General features: G+C 42.8%; 1 protein-coding gene across 1 annotated transcript in view; it reads right to left on the reverse strand.

Annotated features, from left to right (window-relative positions):
• lrp2a (low density lipoprotein receptor-related protein 2a) overlaps positions 1–19129 on the reverse strand; it is a 405821-nt gene that overhangs the window by 165098 nt on the left and 221594 nt on the right. The window contains exons 40-44 of the mRNA XM_072259785.1: positions 17672–17961; positions 15975–16178; positions 9073–9315; positions 5097–5222; positions 2630–2749 (exon numbers count right to left, since the gene is read on the reverse strand). Coding sequence (XP_072115886.1) covers positions 2630–2749; positions 5097–5222; positions 9073–9315; positions 15975–16178; positions 17672–17961 — 983 coding nt within the window. The remainder of the gene's footprint in view (positions 1–2629; positions 2750–5096; positions 5223–9072; positions 9316–15974; positions 16179–17671; positions 17962–19129) is intronic.

Raw genomic sequence — 19129 nt, forward strand, 5'->3', positions numbered from 1 at the left:
AGCCCACATCCTGGCTACTCTTCAGAGGTCTGTGTAAAATTTCCATCAGGGACTTTTTATCCTTGCAGTTTCTTAACTCTACCCACAAGGATTCTACATCTTCTGATCCCATGTCAACTCCTTGTAAGGAATTTATTTCATTTTATACTGACAGAGTCAGCCCAGCTCCTCTTCCCACCTGACTGTCCCTTTCCTTGGATGTTAAGCTTCCAACTCAGCCAAACTCAGTGATGCCCACAACATCATACCCATCAATCTCTAACTGCACTACAAGATCATCTACCCTATTCTGTATACTGCATACATTCAGATATAACACTTTCACCCATGTATTCATCATTTTTGGTTTTGACCCCCTGTTACACTTTAACCCATCCCATTAACTGTAATTTTGCCCTATAATCTGCATGTCCTTCCTCACATTCTCTCATCTAGTTTTAAACCAACTCACCCATCCTAAGTCCTATCACTCCAGTTCCCATCCCCCTGCCATATTAGTTTAAATCCTCCCCAAAAACTCTAGCACACCAGCCTACAAGGATAGTGATCTCCCTCGGCTTCAGGAGTTATGGGTCCTTCTTGTATAGGTTATGCCTTCCTCAGAAGAGATGTCAATGATCCAGAAATCTGAAATCCTGCCTCCTGCACCAATTCTCAGCCATAAATTCATCTGCCAAATCATCCTATTCTTACCCTCACTGGAACGTGGCACAGGCAGAAATCCAGAGGATACTACTCTTGAGGTCCTACTTTTTAGCTTTCTTCATAACCCCCTAAGATCCCCCTTCAGGACCTGCTCACCTTGTCTATCCATGTCATATGTACCAAGACTTCTGGCAGCTCACCCTCTCCCTGTAGAAAGCTGTGGACCAGATCCGAGGCATTCCTGGCCCCGGCACCTGGGAGGCAACGTTCCATCTGGATGTCCTTTTCACGTCCACAAAATCTGCTGTCTGCTCCTCTAATTGTGAAATCCACAATCACAACTGCACTCCTCTTCTCCCATCTTCCCTTCTGAGCCACAGAGACAGACTCAGTGCCAGAGATCAGGTTGCTGTAACTTCGCTCTGGAGGTCGTCCCTCCCAACAGTATCCAAAGCAGTACACATTATAGAAGGGAACAGCCACAGGGGTAGTCTGCACTGTCTTCCTATCCACTTTCCCTTTCCTGACAAGTCACCCAGGGACCTGCTTCCTGCTGCAACTCGGGGGTGACTACCTCCCTGTAGCTCCAGTCTATCAGCTCCTCATTCTCTTGTATGAATTTAAGGTCATCGAGCTGCAGCTCCAGTTCTTTAACACAAGGAGCTTTAGCTCGATGCCCTAAGTGCAGATGTAGTTATCAGGGAGACTGGAGATCTCCCAGAGTTCGCACATCTCATACAAGGAACATACCACTAACTCTGGACCCATTCTTAGTGCACTTGCTATGTACTAACAGAAATAAAAACATCATAGAAATCGGAAATAATTCAGAAAATGTGTAGTTCGGGTGGTTGATGGTTGAGTTGAGATGTTCTCTGATCTTGACAATTTACTCACAAGTGTTTCGTCACCACGTGAGGAGACATCATCAGTGTGCTGTTGATTGTGATTTGTCCTCTGAATGCTTGGCCTTATAAACTTTTCAATCAGCTGATTGGTCGTCATTCCAGAAACTCAATTGTGATGTAGGGAGGAAATCTCCTCGCTGGGCATCAGTGAAATCCATGCTGCAAGCGAACACGAGGCATGCAAGAGAATCCAAGGAGCTTGGTTTTCCACAAACAATTCTGTAAGCAGACGTGCAGACCTGGATCCTATTTATGAGCTGTTGCAGTCACAATTCCAGACAAGGAACAAAGTTCGCCACACAATCAGCGACAAGAATTAGGTCTCCCGGTAGCCACCCACTTCAACTCTGCTTCCCATTCCCATTCAGATATGTCTATACATGGCCTCCTCTACTGCCATGATGAGGCTAAACTCAGGTTGGAGGAGCAACACCTCATATACCGTCTAGGTAGTCTCCAGTCCCTTGGTATGAACATAGAATTCTCCAACTTCCGGTAATTCCCTCCCCCTCCCTGCCTCTATCCCTATTTCACTCTACCCCCCTCCCCCAGCTCCCTCATGGTTCCGCCTCCTTCTTCTACTACCCATTGTTTTCAGGGCTATGACGCCAATGCTTCCCCTGTCCCACCCCTTTGTCTTTCAAATTACTGGTCTATCAACTGAAGCTACAAGCATTCTTCAAATCCTTCCCCATCTTTCATTCTTCAGTCCAGACTAAGGGTTCCGGCCTGAAACGTCGACTCATCGTTTCTAACTGATGCTGCCCGACCTGCTGAGTTCATCCAGTGTACTGAAAGTGTTGCAGTGACAAGAATTCCTCCCTGCATCACAACTGAGTTTCTGAAATTATGTCCAATCAACTGATTGATAAGTATATAAAGGCCAAGCATTCGGAGGACACACCACAATCAACAACGCTCTGATGAAATCTCCTCACGTGGTGCCAAAACTTTACAAGTATATCGGAGAACAACTTAATAAAAACTACTTAGAACCTCAGAAAGAATGATAAAATACAACAAACAGTACAAAATCAAGTAATTGCAGGAAGTTAGATGTTTTAAGTTATACTTACCACAATTAACTGGTTCATCAGACCCATCAACGCAATCCCTTACTCTATCACAGTACCAATGTCCTGGAATGCATCGCCCAGATGTGCAGCGGAACTCATTCTGCACACAAATCCCAGCATCTAAAATAAAACCAAGATGTTTAAACTTACATCAACAAAGTAGAAACTCTTAAATGGAAGCAGAGCCCCATGGACGCTGGAAATCTGAAACAGAAGTACTCAGCAGGTCTGTGTAGAAATAAATATCATTCTTTCCATAGAAGAAATGATTGTGAAAAGTGATGACTTGTGAAATGGCTATAACACTGACCAATGTAAGTGTTATATCAACATTTGCTAATGAAAAATAGGGGAATTTAGCCAACATTATGGAGAAACTTACTTAACTTTTATCTATCACAACCAGGGGTCCTTTTTAAAATATTTTTTCAGTTAGTATGTGGATTGTATTTTCTTGGTGTCACCTTGTGGGTATGCAGTGTTCCTTGGATTGTTTATTTTTTATGTCTAATTAACTTTGGACTAGCTCTGAGATTTCACTTTGTGTTGTAGGTGCCTCATCTGGGATCAGGCAGATTGATAAACTCTTTGTGTTTATCACTTTTATTCAATTGTAGCAATTGAATTAGCAGGGGATTTTCAATGTCTCACACTGTAGTTGTTGCCTTTGGGGGTTATTGCTTCGTCTGGACATCAGGGCTGTCTGATGGGTCCTGAATTTCTATGTGCTCCGGGGTGTATTTCGGAAGGGGGGGTCTTGCCAACCCCTCTTTGCTTGGTCATTGTGGATCCTTATCTGGTGAAACTCTGACCGAGTTCTTCTGCGTATCGTGAGTGATTTCAGTTCGTTAAGATTCTGTATAATTTGTCTGAGTTCCTGTTAGTTTTGATGGTAATTCCTGTAATAAATGTTTTGGTTTGTTTGAAAGGCCAGTACCTCTGGGATTTTTGCACTTGAGTTTGCTAGTGACCCTGACACTATCATTTAGAATTGTGGAGTCTTAGCTTCATGAAGCTATTTGATGGGGATACAGAAATTATATAAGGACATTGCTTTAGCAGCTTACAGTTCTTCAGATCAGTAGAACATGAAGAAGCACACCTCAAAGAATAACATCCTGAAAATCACAGAATTCACTCTGCATAGAAGTATATTGTTCATACTAGTACCCAAGTCTGCTCAATGAAAGAACAGCTTCATTCTTTGCACTTTCCCCTACTTATCTTGGGCAGCTTGGTAGCGTAGTGGTTATGGCAACCCGAGTTCAATTCCAGCCACTGCCTGTAAGGAGGTTGGACTTTCTCCCTGTGATCGATCACATGGGTTTCCTCCAGGTGTTCTGGTTTCTTCCAACAGTCCAAAGATGTACCAGTTGGCAAATTAACTGGTCATTGCAAATTGTCCCATAATTAGGCTAGGATTAAATTGGGGGATTGCTGGGTGACGCGGCTCAAAGGGCAGGTAGAGCCTATTCTGTGCTGTGCCTCAAGAAATGAATTAAATATTTATTTCTTCCCCAGAAATCTTTTCCATTTTCTACAAAAACAATAGTATGTCCTCACATATAGAAATATACATGTGCCAAAATTGCCAGTTTCTCTTACAATATTTGACAAACTTTTTCTTATCCTTTAATCTTTTGATGTTGTTAACAAATCCCGGGACACTTGTGTTTATCCCAGGAAAGACTACTATGACCATGAAGCCTTGCGTGGCACCTGTGTGCGCATGTGTGACGTGCGCATGCGCGTACGTGCTGATTTTTTTTTCCTACAAATCAGTTTTGGCTTAATCTTCCCGACTATACTGTACATACATTATTTCTACTTTATATAGGCTGTGTATTTATCATATCATTCCTGCTTTTACTATATGTTAGTGTTATTTTAGATTTTATGTGTTATTTGGTAGGTTATTATTTGGGTCTGGGAACGCGTGAACATTTTTCCCATATAAATTAATGGTAATTGCTTCTGCACTTTACACCATTTCGGCATGAAAGGTTTCATAGGAACGCTCTACCTTAGCAGGGGAAATATGGGACAAGGGCAGTCCCGTATGGGACAAACCAATTTATCCCAAAATACGGGATGTCCCGGCAAATACAGGACAGTTGGCAACCCTATGTTCAAGTTCAACAGTGCGTGACAGGGAAGGAGGAAAGGTGGAGCTGACTCATATCGTTTCCTCGCGGCCGATAGCACATGCTTTGCAGCCTGGTGGTTGGGGATCGCTGATCAGGAGTTTGTACATTCTCTCCGTGACTGCATGGGTTTCCGCCGGGCACTCCGGTTTTCTCCCATAGTCCAAAGACATGCCCATTGGCAGGTTAGTTGGTGATTGTGAAGTGTCCCATGATTAGGCAAGGGTTAAACTGGGGGGTGGTGGCTGGACACTGACCCAAAGGGCTGGAAGGGCCTATTCCACCCTGTTTCTCAATAAATAAATAAAATGCAGAATACATACCACAGTAGGTAGAGCTCTCGTCACTCATATCTCCACAATCATTATCACCGTCACAAAGATAAGTGTGGGGAATACACAGATTTGTTGCTTCACATTTTGCATAACCAGGTTGGCAGGTCCGATGAGCTACAGATAGACAATAGTATGAAATAAACCATATTTAGTAAAACATTTTTAAAACATTATAACACACACACACACACAGACAGGAGGGTGATACAGGATAACTTTGAACGATATTGTATATCCTGAGTGGTATTAATTTCATATGAAAATTCTGTGTCAAAAGTATTAGTTTAGCTTTTGTTTACTCCGCAGATTTTATAACAGGGTGTGCAGAACCCTTGCTTAATGGCATTGGTCCATGGCATAAAAAAGGTTATGAACCCGTCTATAAAATGTACCAAATAGCTAAAAGTAAATTGCATCACAGTCCTATCTGACAATAGATGATACAGCTCAAAACTTTATTTTTAACATAATAACTTTATTATTCAGTGATTCATTGATTACCTTAAAAGTTTCCAAATGTGTTATTATATTGCTAAAAGTGAATGTGAATGGTAGGTGTTAATTTTATGATCAAATAGAAGAAAATGCAGTTCAGAAAACGGAGGTTCATATCTGTAGAAATTAACACGAAATATGATAATGGCAAAACAGGTACAAAGTGTATGTCACACAAAATGCTCGAGGAACTCAGCAGGTCAGGAAGCATCTATAGAAAAGAATAAACAGTCAATGTTTCTCACTGATCCTTCTTCAGGACTGAAAAAGAGTCTCGGCCTGAATCGTTGACTGTTTACTCCAGCATCTTGTGTGTGTTGCTTTGGATTTCCAGCTTCAGCAGAATCTCTTGTGTTTAAGATTTGCTGCTCCACTGCAAAGTCTCTTTGAGAGATGCTTACCCTGAAGAAGTTTAAATCTTCTCTTCGACAGGAGTTCAGTGAGACCCTATGATCTCTGCCGCCTTCCGCCTCTTCAACCATGTCCTCACCCAGACCCGCCACCATAGCCACGTGTCCTTCTTGGGAACTTGTCTTCACCTATCACCTTCCAACTACCCTCTTTCTCCTCCAACCACCTTTGTATTTTGGCATCTTCGCCCCTTCCTTTTCAGTCCTGAAGAAGGGAGTCAGCCTGAAACATCAACCGTTTATTCATTTCCATAGAAGCTTCCTGAGCTGCTGAGCTCCTTCAGCACTTTGTGTGCATTGCTTTCGATTTCTAGCATCCGCAGACTTTCTTGTGATAATGTGTATGTGCTGCAGTTTCTTCATTGAAATTACAAAGAAAGAAAACTGTGCTAGTTAGGGGGCTTGCACTTTTCCCCGCCCTTTTTACTGAACCCATCTTCAGCTCTGACGTAGGAGGTTAGAGCTGGTATGCCCTCTGAGAAAGTGGTGCCTGGAGTGAATGTGGATCAAATTGGGAGTCAAGTTTGTAGCTTGGAGTGACTCAGCACACAATCAGAAACGCTGCAACGCAAAATGCCATGAAGTGTCATGGTTATGGACCATGCAACAATCCGACACATTTGCCGTGCAGCCCTGAGAGAGACATAGCTGTCCTGTACAGACTGCTACTCACTCTCATAGGCACTTACCTCAGTGGGCAGCCATTTCTCCAGATGCCCTTTCACATTCCTCACTGCATCAGCTCTTCCTATAATCACATGACACACAATGGATACCAGCTCCTAACTTAAACTGACAGCCATTTTGCAAAGTTCAAAGTAAATTTATTATCAAAGTGCATATATGTCACCATATACAACTCAGATTCATTTTCCTGTGGGCATACTCAGAAAATCTATAGAATAGTAATGAGAACAGGAGCAATGAAAGATCAGCCAGAGTGCAGAAGACAACAAACTGAGGGGATGCAAATATAAATAAATAGTAATACATAACGAGAACATGAGATAATGAGATAAAGAGCCCTTAAAGTGAGATCATTGGTTGTTGGGATATCTCAATGGATGGGCAAATGAGTGTAGTTAGCCCCTTTTTTTCAAGAGCCTGATGGCTGAGGGGTAATGTCTGTTCTGTGGTGCAAGTCCTGAGGTTCCTGTACCTTCTATCTGATGGCAGCATCGAGAAAAGGGCATGGGCTGGTTAGGGAGGATCTTTGATGATTCATGCTGCTTTCCTATGACAGCATTTCATGTAGATGTGTTCAATGGTTGGGAGGGCTTTGTCCGTGATGTACTGGCCCGAATCCACTACCGTTTGTGGGATTTTCCGTTCAAAGGTATTGGTATTCCCATACCAGGCTGTAATGCAGGTTCTCAATACACTCTCCACTACAGATGTATAGAACTTTGTTGAAGTATTTGATGTAGTAATATTCTTGCACTGTTCACTGCCTTCCTTATCTCTTCTTACTAGTTTGCACCAAATCACTTTCTTATTACAAATCTGAGTTTACCATATTCCATTATATATTCAATGTTTCTTAATTCAAATATTAGATGACCCAATTATTGTTATATTAATTAAATATATACCACAATGTAAATAGGCACAAAAACTGAATTTGAATTATATATAAGTATTGATGAAAGGCAATACAATTTATATTGCATTTATTTTCTACAATGGGTGGTGAGTGGAGATATGTTTCTACCAAAGGAGGTCCTCCCCTCCGCTAGCCTGCAGGTCACTCTTGGGTGAGGTGTAGCATCTGCTTATCCCCCTGATCAGGGTCACATGAAGCCATGAAAACAGATGGTGGATGCTCGTATGAGTAGCTGATGCATATCACACGTCTGGCCACCAGTGAGATCAGGCAATCTCTGAAGAGTATTGATAATGGCTGTGGTCACCCATCTTTTAAAGATACTGCCCAGAAGAAGGCAATGGGATAGGAAACCACTTCTGTAGAAAAATCTACCAAGGATGATCATGGCACATAATGATGATGATGGTGGTGGTGACTTTCTACAATCTGTGAACCTTACAAGTTTAAGCAATAAACTAGCTAGTTGACATCTCTCAACAGGCTAGTTAGGTGGTATCGCAGCAAAACCTTACACTCAACATCAGTAACCAAAGAGGTGATGGTGGACTTTTGAAAGGGTAAAGTGAGGGAACACATACCAATCCTCATAGAGGGATCAGAAGTGGAGAGAGTGAGCAATTTCAAGTTCCTGGATGTCAATAACTCTGAGGATCTAACCTGGTCCCAATATATCAATGCAGCTATAAAGAAGGCAAGACAGCGGCTATACTTCATTAAGAGTTTGAGGAGATTAGGTTTGTCACCTAAAACACTCAAAAACTTTTATAGATGTACCACCGAGAGCATTCTGACTGGCTGCGCCACTGTCTGGTATGGGGGAGGGGGGGGTGCGACTGATCAAGGCCAAAAGAGGCTGCAGGGAGTTGTAAGATTAGTCAGCTCCATCTTGGGTACTAGTCTCTAGAGTATCCAGAACATCTTCAAGGAGCTGTGCCTCAGAAAAGCGGCTTCCATCGTCAAGGATCCCCAACACCCAGAACATGCCCTCTTCTCACTGTTACCATCAGCAGGGAGGTATAGAAACCTGAAGGCACAAACTCAGTGATTCAAGAACAGCTTCTTCCCTTTTGCTATCTGATTTCTACATGAACATTGAACTCATGAACACTACCTCACTACTTTTAGTACACCCGTACATCATTAACACAAATATGTCATTAGCCAATCATGAGGCAGCAACTCAATGCAAAAATGTCAAGAGATTCAGGTGTTGCTCATGAAGCTTCCTCACTGGGCTCGTGTGGAAACTTGGCTCATCATGCACTGTACTGTGCTGCCGCCTCAGAGTTAACAAACTTCACAACATATACTGGTGATATTAAGCCTGACTCTGATTCTGAATAAACCCATATTTTAGCATCTTTATGAACATTCACTGATTGTTTTATGAATTCTCACACAACATTTCAGTACATGTTCCCCCAGTGAAGCTGAAGGTTTGCATTGTACTTACGGCAGTTTCTCTCATCTGAAGTTCCGTTATCATGGCAATCGTTAATTCCATTGCAAACTGAGCTGTTTGCAATGCACCTTCCGTTATTACAGGAGAATTCAGAATTAGGTTCACATGTACGGAACAAGCAGCCAACCTCGTCGCTATTGTCTCCACAATCATTATAATGGTCACAGCGATACCTGTACTGTGTGCACCTGCCATTATTACAAGTGAAAGCAGTGGCTGGGCAGGTATGGAAAGCTGGTTGAAAGAAAGAGAAAAAAATAGTTAACAATATAATACAAAACATAGCTTATGCTATAACAACTTAACAGAGTCATAGAAAAGTTGTTGCCCAAAGCTACAGATGACACTAACTGAGAAATAGAGATCTGCAAGTATTATTTTCCAAGGAAACAAATGCAAATACACTTCAATGATTTTTACATTTGGCTTATCATATCTCAATTTGCTTATTTCTTCTCGGAATCTCTTCCCTTTTTACATGTTCAGGAGATGGCGGAGGAGATTGTCCTCAGAAAATGAATGATTAATTAATCTGTGTTTCTGCTAGTGCTTATTAAATGAGGAGCCTTGCTTAGGGCTTACATGCACCAGCAGAGACTGATGGGATCTTGGACATAACCGACTCACTCACGACATAAGTTTTTGATCAACGCAGTGCTCTATCAGAACTGGACTGAAACCGTCCTGGATACTGTTGGTGGGGACGACCGACCAGGTGTGAGCCACAGTGGCCGGGCCTCCGGCACTGAGTCTGACCCTGTGGTGCAGAAGGGTGGGACGGAGAAGAGGAGAGCTGTCATCATTGGAGACTCTATAGTCAGGGGAGCAGACAGGAGATTTTGTGGACGTGAGAAGGACACCCGCATGGTTTGTTGCCTCCGGGGTGCCAGGGTCTGGGATGTCTCTGACCGGGTGCACGACATCCTGGTAAGAGAGGGAAAGCAACCAGAAGTTGTGATTCATGTTGGGACCAACGACATCGGCAGGAAGAGGGATGAGGTCCTGAAGTGTGAATTTTGGGAACTAGGCAGAAGGCTGAAGAACAGGACCTCAAGGGTGGCATTCTCAGGATTGCTGCCAGTGCTACGTGACAGTGATGGTAAGAATTGGAGGAGATGGCAATTGAATGCGTGGCTGAGGAGTTGGTGCAGGGAGCAGGGTTTTAGATTTTTAGATCATTGGGATATCTTCTGGGGAAGGTGGGACCTGTACAGATTGGATGGGTTGCACCTGAACTCGAGGGGGAGCAATATCCTTGCAGGTAGATTTGCTAGCATGGTTCGGGAGGGTTTAAACTAATGTGCGAGGGGGATGGGACCCAGAGCGATAGAGCAGTGAAAGAAGTGCATGGAGTAAAGCCAGATCTAACATACAGAGAGGCTTTGAGGAAAGAGAAGCAGAATAAACGGTGTAAAGACAGTAAGGTAGAAGGGCTGAAATGTGTGTACCTCAATGCAACAAGCATCAGGAACAAAAGGTGATGAACTGAGAGCTTGGATACATACATGGAATTATGATGTAGTGGCCATTACAGAGACTTGGCTGGCACCACGGCAGGAATAGATTCTCAATATTCCTGGATTTCAGTGCTTTAAAGGGATAGAGAGGGCGGAAAAAGGGGAGGAGGGGTGGCATTACTGGTCAGGGATACTATTACAGCTACAGAAAGGGTGGGTAATGTAGCAGGATCCTCTTTTGAGTCAATATGGGTGGAAGTCAGGAACAGGAAGGGAGCAGTTACTCGATTGGGGGTATTCTATAGGCCCCCTGGTAGCAGCAGAGATACAGAGGAGCAGATTGGGAGGCAGATTTTGGAAAGGTGCAAAAATAACAGGGTTGTTATCATGGGTGACTTTAACTTCTCTAATATTGATTGGCACCTGATTAGTTCCAAGGGTTTAGATGGGGTAGAATTTGTTAAATGTGTCCAGGATGGATTCCTCTCTCAGTATGTGGACAGGCCGACCAGGGGGAATGCCATACTAGATCTAGTATTAGGTAATGAACCGGGTCAGGTCACAGATCTCTCAATGGGTGAGCATCTGGGGGACAGTGACCACCGCTCCCTGGCCTTTAGCATTATCATAGAAAAGGATAGAATCAGAGAGGACAGGAAAATTTTTAATTGGGGAAAGGCAAATTATGAGGTTATAAGGCTAGAATTTGCGGGTGTGAATTGGGATGATGTTTTTGCAGGGAAATGTACTATGGACATGTGGTCGATGTTTAGAGATCTCTTGCAGGATGTTAGGGATAAACTTGTCCCGGTGAGGAAGATAAAGAATGGTAGGGTGAAGGAACCATGGGTGCCAAGTGAGGTGGAAAAACTAGTCAGGTGGAAGAAGGCAGCATACATGAGGTTCAGGAAGCAAGGATCAGATGGGTCTATTGAGGAATATAGGGAAGCAAGAAAGGAGCTTAAGAAGGGGCTGAGAAGAGCAAGAAGGGGGCATGAGAAGGCCTTGGTGAGTAGGGTAAAGGAAAACCCCAAGGCATTCTTCAATTATGTGAAGAAAAAAAGGATGACAGGAGTGAAGGTAGGACCGATTAGAGATAAAGGTGGGAAGATGTGCCTGGAGGCTGTGGAAGTGAGAGAGGTCCTCAACGAATACTTCTCTTCGGTATTCACCAATGAGAGGGAACTTGATGATGGTGAGGACAATATGAGTGAGGTTGATGTTCTGGAGCATGTTGGTATTAAGGGAGAGGAGGTGTTGGAGTTGTTAAAATACATTAGGACAGATAAGTCCCTGGGGCCTGACGGAATATTCCCCAGGCTGCTCCACGAGGCGAGAGAAGAGATTGCTGAGCCTCTGGCTAGGATCTTTACGTCCTCGTTGTCCACGGGAATGGTACCGGAGGATTGGAGGAAGGCGAATGTTGTCCCCTTGTTCAAAAAAGGCAGTAGGGATAGTCCGGGTAATTATAGACCAGTGAGCCTTACGTCTGTGGTGGGAAAGTTGTTGGAAAAGATTCTTAGAGGTAGGATCTATAGGCATTTAGAGAATCACGTTCTGATCAGGGACAGTCAGCATGGCTTTCTGAAGGGCAGATCGTGTCTAACAAGCCTGATAGAGTTCTTTGAGGAGGTGACCAGGCATATAGATGAGGGCAGTGTAGTAGATGTGATCTATATGGATTTTAGTAAGGCATTTGACAAGGTTCCACACGGTAGGCTTATTCAGAAAGTTAGAAGGTATGGGATCCAGGGAAGTTTGGCCAGGTAGATTCAGAATTGGCTTGCCTGCAGAAGGCAGAGGGTGGTGGTGGAGGGAGTACATTCAGATTGGAGGATTGTGACTAGTGGTGTCCCACAAGGATCTGTTCTGGGACCTCTACTTTTCGTGATTTTTATTAACGACATGGATGTCGGGGTAGAAGGGTGGGTTGGCAAGTTTGCAGACGACACAAAGGTTGGTGTTGTTGTAGATAGTGTAGAGGATTGTCAAAGATTGCAGAAAGACATTGATAGGATGCAGGAGTGGGCTGAGAAGTGGCAGATGGAGTTCAACCCGGAGAAGTGTGAGGTGGTACACTTTGGAAGGACAAACTCCAAGGCAGAGTACAAAGTAAATGGCAGGATACTTGGTAGTGTGGAGGAGCAGAGGGATCTCGGGGTACATGTCCACAGATCCCTGAAAGTTGCCTCACAGGTGGATAGGGTAGTTAAGAAAGCTTATGGGGTGTTAGCTTTCATAAGTCGAGGGATAGAGTTTAAGAGTCGCGATGTAATGATGCAGCTCTATAAAACTCTGGTTAGGCCACACTTGGAGTATTGTATCCAGTTCTGGTCACCTCACTATAGGAAGGACGTGGAAGCACTGGAAAGGGTACAGAGGAGATTTACCAGAATGCTGCCTGGTTTAGAAAGTATGCATTATGATCAGAGATTAAGGGAGCTAGGGCTTTACTCTTTGGAGAGAAGGAGGGTGAGAGGAGACATGATAGAGGTGTACAAGATAATAAGAGGAATAGATAAGAGTGGATAGCCAGCGCCTCTTCCCCAGGGCACCACTGCTCAATACAAGAGGATATGGCTTTAAGGTAAGGGGTGGGAAGTTCAAGGGGGATATCAGAGGAAGGTTTTTTACTCAGAGAGTGGTTGGTGCGTGGAATGCACTGCCTGAGTCAGTGCTGGAGGCAGATACACTAGTGAAGTTTAAGAGACTACTAGACAGGTATACGGAGGAATTTAAGGTGGGGGTTTATATGGGAGGCAGGGTTTCAGGGTCGGCACAACATTGTGGGCCGAAGGGCCTGTACTGTGCTGTACTATTCTATGTTCTATTAGTTTAGATAATGTCCTCAAGTCTTTAAGATGAGCTTGAACCTACAATCAGGGAATGCCACACTATCAACTAATCTAAAAAGGACATTGTAGGACGTTTACCTTCAAAATATACTCCCAATAATTATTTATAGCTGTCCTTTTTAATTAAAGGTTGCTAAAGCTCTACTATATTTTGTATTGAGTTCAGGAGATGGGATGTTATGTTGAAGTTAAATAAAATATTGATGAAGCCTAATTTGAAGAATTGTGTGCAGTTTGGTCATGCTGCAGGAAAAATGTAAATAAGGTCGAAAGAGTACAGAGAAAACTTACAAGGATGTTGCCAGGACTGGAGGACCTGAGTTATAAGGAAAGACTGAATAGGTTAGGACTTTATTCCTTGGGATGTAGAAGATTGAGGGGAGATTTGATAGAGGTACACAAAATCATGAGGGGTGTCAATAGGGTAAATGCAAGCAGGCTTTTTCTACTTGTAGGGGGTAGTGTAAGGGGTTTCTTTTTTTTATGTCACTGCGTAGTCTAATTAAAATGGCTTCTTTGTTATGTTATAATGGAAAGGGCTTCTTTGTTATGTTAAATGCTGAGAAAGTCCTCCCGCTAGCAGTTTGTTTGAATCACGTTACTGATAAGACGATGTTATGAACCAATTGCAATAGTTGTTATGTTTTTCGTCTATCTATAAGATATTGTATGCGCGGGGTTTTGGGGCAGAAGGCGGGAGAGAGAGACAGAGAATGGACCAGGTGCTGTGAGTCTGCTAACAGGGTCGGACCCCGAGCGGGGCGTTCGGCGAGGAGACGGAGACGGACTCATGTGGAGCATCTGGTCGACCACCGGGGGGTGGTCCCAGGCAGCCAGTTGAGGTGGTCCGAGGGGTCGCAGGGTGAAGAAGAAGTTGGGTCCTGAGCTCCAACTGTTTGTGCACAAAGAGATTGAACTGTGATAAGTGTGGCGCCTTTTATTTTCCTTTTATATTTTATTCTCTATTCCAGTAATATCTATAAACTGTTAATCATTTAATCATATCTGGTGTATTGTCTGTTATTTGAGCGGGGTGAAGTACATCACACAGCATCCACACAAACTGATTCCCCAGTCTGGAGGGGCCGAGGGCTGTTTCCCTAGACGACAGGGAGCCGAGCGACCCTGAGGCTGGCTGGGGGGGGGGGGCTACATACTGATAAGAGTAGAGGGATAGGTAAATATGGGTATAGACTAAGAACAATGATTAGTAATGATCTGTACTGCCACTGGACAAGTCAGAAAGAAACCCTACCCAGCAACAGGTGACGTATGATCCATTGTTCTCTGAAAATGCTAGATAAAGGTTCAAATAAGGAATTATCTGGTTATACCAAAGCATTTTGAGGCATAACTAAATATGGGTACAAGATAATTGAAGGGGCATCTCAAGGTATAACTAAATATGGGAAGGATAGCGTAGGGGACAGAACGTTCGAGAGAAAGGGGAAGGTGTCAATATAAGGAACTGACGTTGTATCCAGGCTAGCTTTGGCAGAAAATAATTATAACTAACCGATGATAATTTTATATCTAATAGTATCTTAGCATGTGACTGAAATTATTCTAATATTGTCTTAACTTGTAATCGTAAGATTTCCTGCATACCTGATCAATGTTATAAATTGTGGCGAATTAAGATTCAGGGGAGGGCAGTGCCCAGATTGGCTCTTTGAGAGATCAGTCTGTAACTTCCCCCATAGCATGCCATGAATAAAGAGTAAAGTTTGATAAAATATTGCTTGGTTTATTGTGTTCGTGGTATTTGCGCTCTTGCATTGGGTCGATCTGCCTTGACACTACTGACGTTGGGTGGGACTACAACTAGAGGTCATCGGTTAAGGGAGAAAGTTTAAGGGGAACATGAGGAGAAACCTCTTCACTCAGGGAGTCCCTGAGAGTGTGGAGTGAGCTGCCAGTGCAATTAGTGCATGTGAGCTCAATTTCAATGTTTAAGAGAAGTTTGGACAGGTATATGGATGGTAGGGGTATGGCAGGCTATGGTCCTGGTGCAGGTCGATGGGAGTAGGCAGCTTAAATGGTTTGACACAGACTAGATGGACCAACTGGCTTGTTTCTGTGGTGTATCTTTCTCTATGACTCTGTGACTCTAATAGAACTTTATTTAAATCAGACTTTTGATTATAAAATTAATGAGAAGACTGCTGAATAGATAATATTCTTTCCCTTGTGAAATGCAAATTAGAATGAAAGTATTAATTCCACTATTATTTTTCCCTTGGCTTATGTTCCTTGTGGTTCTGCGCCAACCCCACCCTGCTCTCTTGGTTTATCACACCAGTGCTATTTTCCTCCCACACCCCAGACACGAGGGCTGCTAGGTTAAGTGCCTCTAGTGTGTAGGTAACTGGTAAAATCTGAAAGGAAATGATGAGGGAAAAATAAGTGGGAATAATGTAGGATTAATGTGGATAACTGGGTAATGGTTGACATATACTCTGCAGGCAGAAGCACCTGTTACATTGCCATCTCTCCCTGTTGACATACTCCATTTCAGTTAAAAGGGAAAGTAGTCTCTTTCAACATCAATACATCTTGTAGACAGTAAACTGGAACTGACCACAGACTCTTTCTGTTTCATCACTCTGATCTCCACAATCATTGTCAGTGTCACACTTCCACCCTTCCAAAATACAACGACCATTTAAGCAAGTAAAATAGCCAGTTCCACATGTTGCAGTATCAGAGGGAACACAATCTTTATTGTCATTAACCAAGTGCCAATTGCCATGGGCAGGGCACTGGCATTCTGCACCATAGGGTCCTGAAATACAATTACAATACACAAGTTAGTAATTGTTAGCACAATACTTGTATTCACATTCAAATAAACTGTCCTTTCAGAATTCAATAAGCTTATCTTTGCTTTAGTTGTCAACCAGTCGTGCTGTTTAAATTTATGTATAGCTATTTCATGGGCAAATAAAAATTTACCTTTTGCAGTGAAATCCAGAGCAAATTCAAGAGAAAGAACGCTGGTCCTTGCTCATTAGGGCATTGAATACACAAGATGAAAACCTTGCCAGGACCTGAGTTGTGGGGAGATCTTGGACTTTATTCCAAGGAGCATAAGAGACTGAGGTACATAACATCAGGAGTGGCATTGACAGAGTGAATGCACACTCTCTTCTTTCTCTCCAGTCCTGCTGAAGGGAATTGGCCTGAAACATCGACTGTACTCTTTTCCATAGCTGCTGCCCGGCCTGTTGAGCCAATTTCTTCCCAAGTCAGAAATATCTGTTTTCTATAGTAACCCACATCTTACCACTGTGTCGTCTTTCATTTCAATGACCTCCTGCTCTAGCACTACTATTTTTAAAGTAACAGCACATATATTGTATCCAGTCATTAATACATACCACAAACATTTTATTATTGTAAATTGTAATTACTATATTGAAAACGCTTTACACTTAGTGGTACAGTAGCATAGTGATTCACACAACACTTTACAGTACCAGCAACCTCGGTTCAATTCCCACCATGTCCTGAAAGGAGTTTGTATGTTCTCCCCGTGACTGCGTAGGTTTCCTCTGGGTGCTATTGTTTCCTCCCACAGTCCAAACATGTGCCGATTGGTAGGTTAATTGGTCTTTGTAAAATTGACCTATGATTAGGCTAGGATTAAAGTTGGGGCATTGCTGGGTGAGGTAGTTCGAAGGCCTATTCCATGTTGTATCTCAATCAATAAATATACATATGGGAGAATTTGAGTCAAGTTGGCGTTCCATTGGTCAGGTCATCCACAACCTCGGGAGTCCTGTAAGTGGAATCAAGTCACAGACTATCATGAATTCTTTATGTAATGGAACGAGCTTATGGGGCTAAATATAAACATGAGAAAATCTGCAGGTGCTGGAAATCCAGACTAACACAGACAAAATGCTGGAGGAACTCAGCAGGCCAGGCAGTATCTAGGGAAAAGGGTAAACAGTCACATTTTGGGCCAATAGATCTTTAAATTAATCCTTCTTACAGGGCTCCCCAGGTTATGGATGACCTGACTGATGGAAAGCCAACATGACACAAAATCTGAAGAATGAAGAAAGGTCTCGGCCTGTTTACTCTTCTCCATAGATAGTGCCTGACCTGCTGAGCTCCTCCAGCATTTTGTGTGTGGGGCTAAAGCCGCCTCCTAATTTCTGTGATTTTATTTGAATGGATCTTTTATTAAGTGAAGACTCATAAAAATAACATTGATTGATCATGTATTACTTAACAATCTCTTCCAATATATTAGACATAGACCGCCGGTACCTGGAGTACAGATGTGACTGCACCCTCCATTAAACTGATCACATGGGTTACTGCATTGCTGCTGCTTCGTATCTGACATGACATGGACATCCATTGGACGATCTGGAAGGTTCTGAATCATCACAGTTTGATCTGATCCATCGTACTTATTGACCCGGTAGATGCTTCTTGTGTTCCAGTCTGTCCAGTAGAGATATTCTTCAAAGATAGTCACTGCAAATGGGTAAATTGCAGTGCTAACAATCACCTCGCGGTCTGTTCCTGTAAGACTACTGCGTTCAATCTTTCTTCTGAAATAAAATCAGGTAATTCACAGAAAACATTAAAGATGTGATTTATCTCTGACTGTATTTGATGCAATGCAAAGTAATATTGCAAAATAATCTAGCCAATTACAGCTAACATGTCTGAGGCAGTGGCTTTTTCAAACTTTGACAAACTTCTTTCGATGTGGGCTGCATCATGGCCCAGTATGGAAACACCAATGCCCTCAAACAGAAAATCCTACAAAAAGTAGTGTACACGACCCAGTCCATCACAGTAAAACCTTTCAAGCCATTGAGTACTTTTGCATGAAACACTGTCGCAGGAAAGCAACATTCATCATCAGGGATCCACACCACCTAGGACATGCTCTTTTCTCATTGCTATCATCAGAGAGAAGGTACAGGAGCCTCAGGACTCACACTGCCAGATTCAGGAACAGTTATTACCCCTCAACCATCAGGCTCTTGAACCAAAGGGGATAACTTCTCTCAAATTCATTTGCCCCATCATTGAAATCATTGAAACCAATGGGCTCACTTTCAAGGAACTTCATCTCATATTCCCAATATTTTTGTTGCTTATTTATTATTATTATTATTACTACTTCTTATTGTATTTGCACAATTTGTTGTCTTCTAGTTGAATGCCCTAGTTAGGTGGTCTTTCACTGATTCTGTGTTAGTTACTATTCTATGGATTTATTGAGTATGCCCACAAGAAAATGAACCTCAGGGTTATATATGGTGACATATTTGTAATACATAATTTTATTTTGAAATTACCTTATTTTCTTCTACACACACTGTTACAAGGAGATTCTTAATTGTTCCTCCTTCTGCCATATGTTAACCAATGATAACACTACTGAGATATACGTCCCTCTGCGGGCACTCAACAATCTGCTGTAATAAAGCACTGGTGGAATTCAGTGGGTCAAGCAGCATCCATGGGGGAAGGAATTGTCAACAACGTTAAAGACCCTCTATTGTTCCATTCCATCCACAGCAGCTGCAGGACATAAATGCCATCACCAAGAAGGCCCAGCTGTGCTTCTACTTCCTTAGAAGTTTGGGCAGATTTGGTATGTCATCGAAAACTCTGACAAACTTCTATAAAAGCACGGTGGAAAGTACCCTGATTTGGTTGCATCACAGTCTGGTATGGGAACACCAGTGCCCTTGAATGGAAAAA

The sequence above is a fragment of the Mobula birostris genome, chromosome 6 (genome assembly GCF_030028105.1).
Source record: "Mobula birostris isolate sMobBir1 chromosome 6, sMobBir1.hap1, whole genome shotgun sequence".
NCBI classification, from domain to species: Eukaryota; Metazoa; Chordata; class Chondrichthyes; order Myliobatiformes; family Myliobatidae; genus Mobula; species Mobula birostris.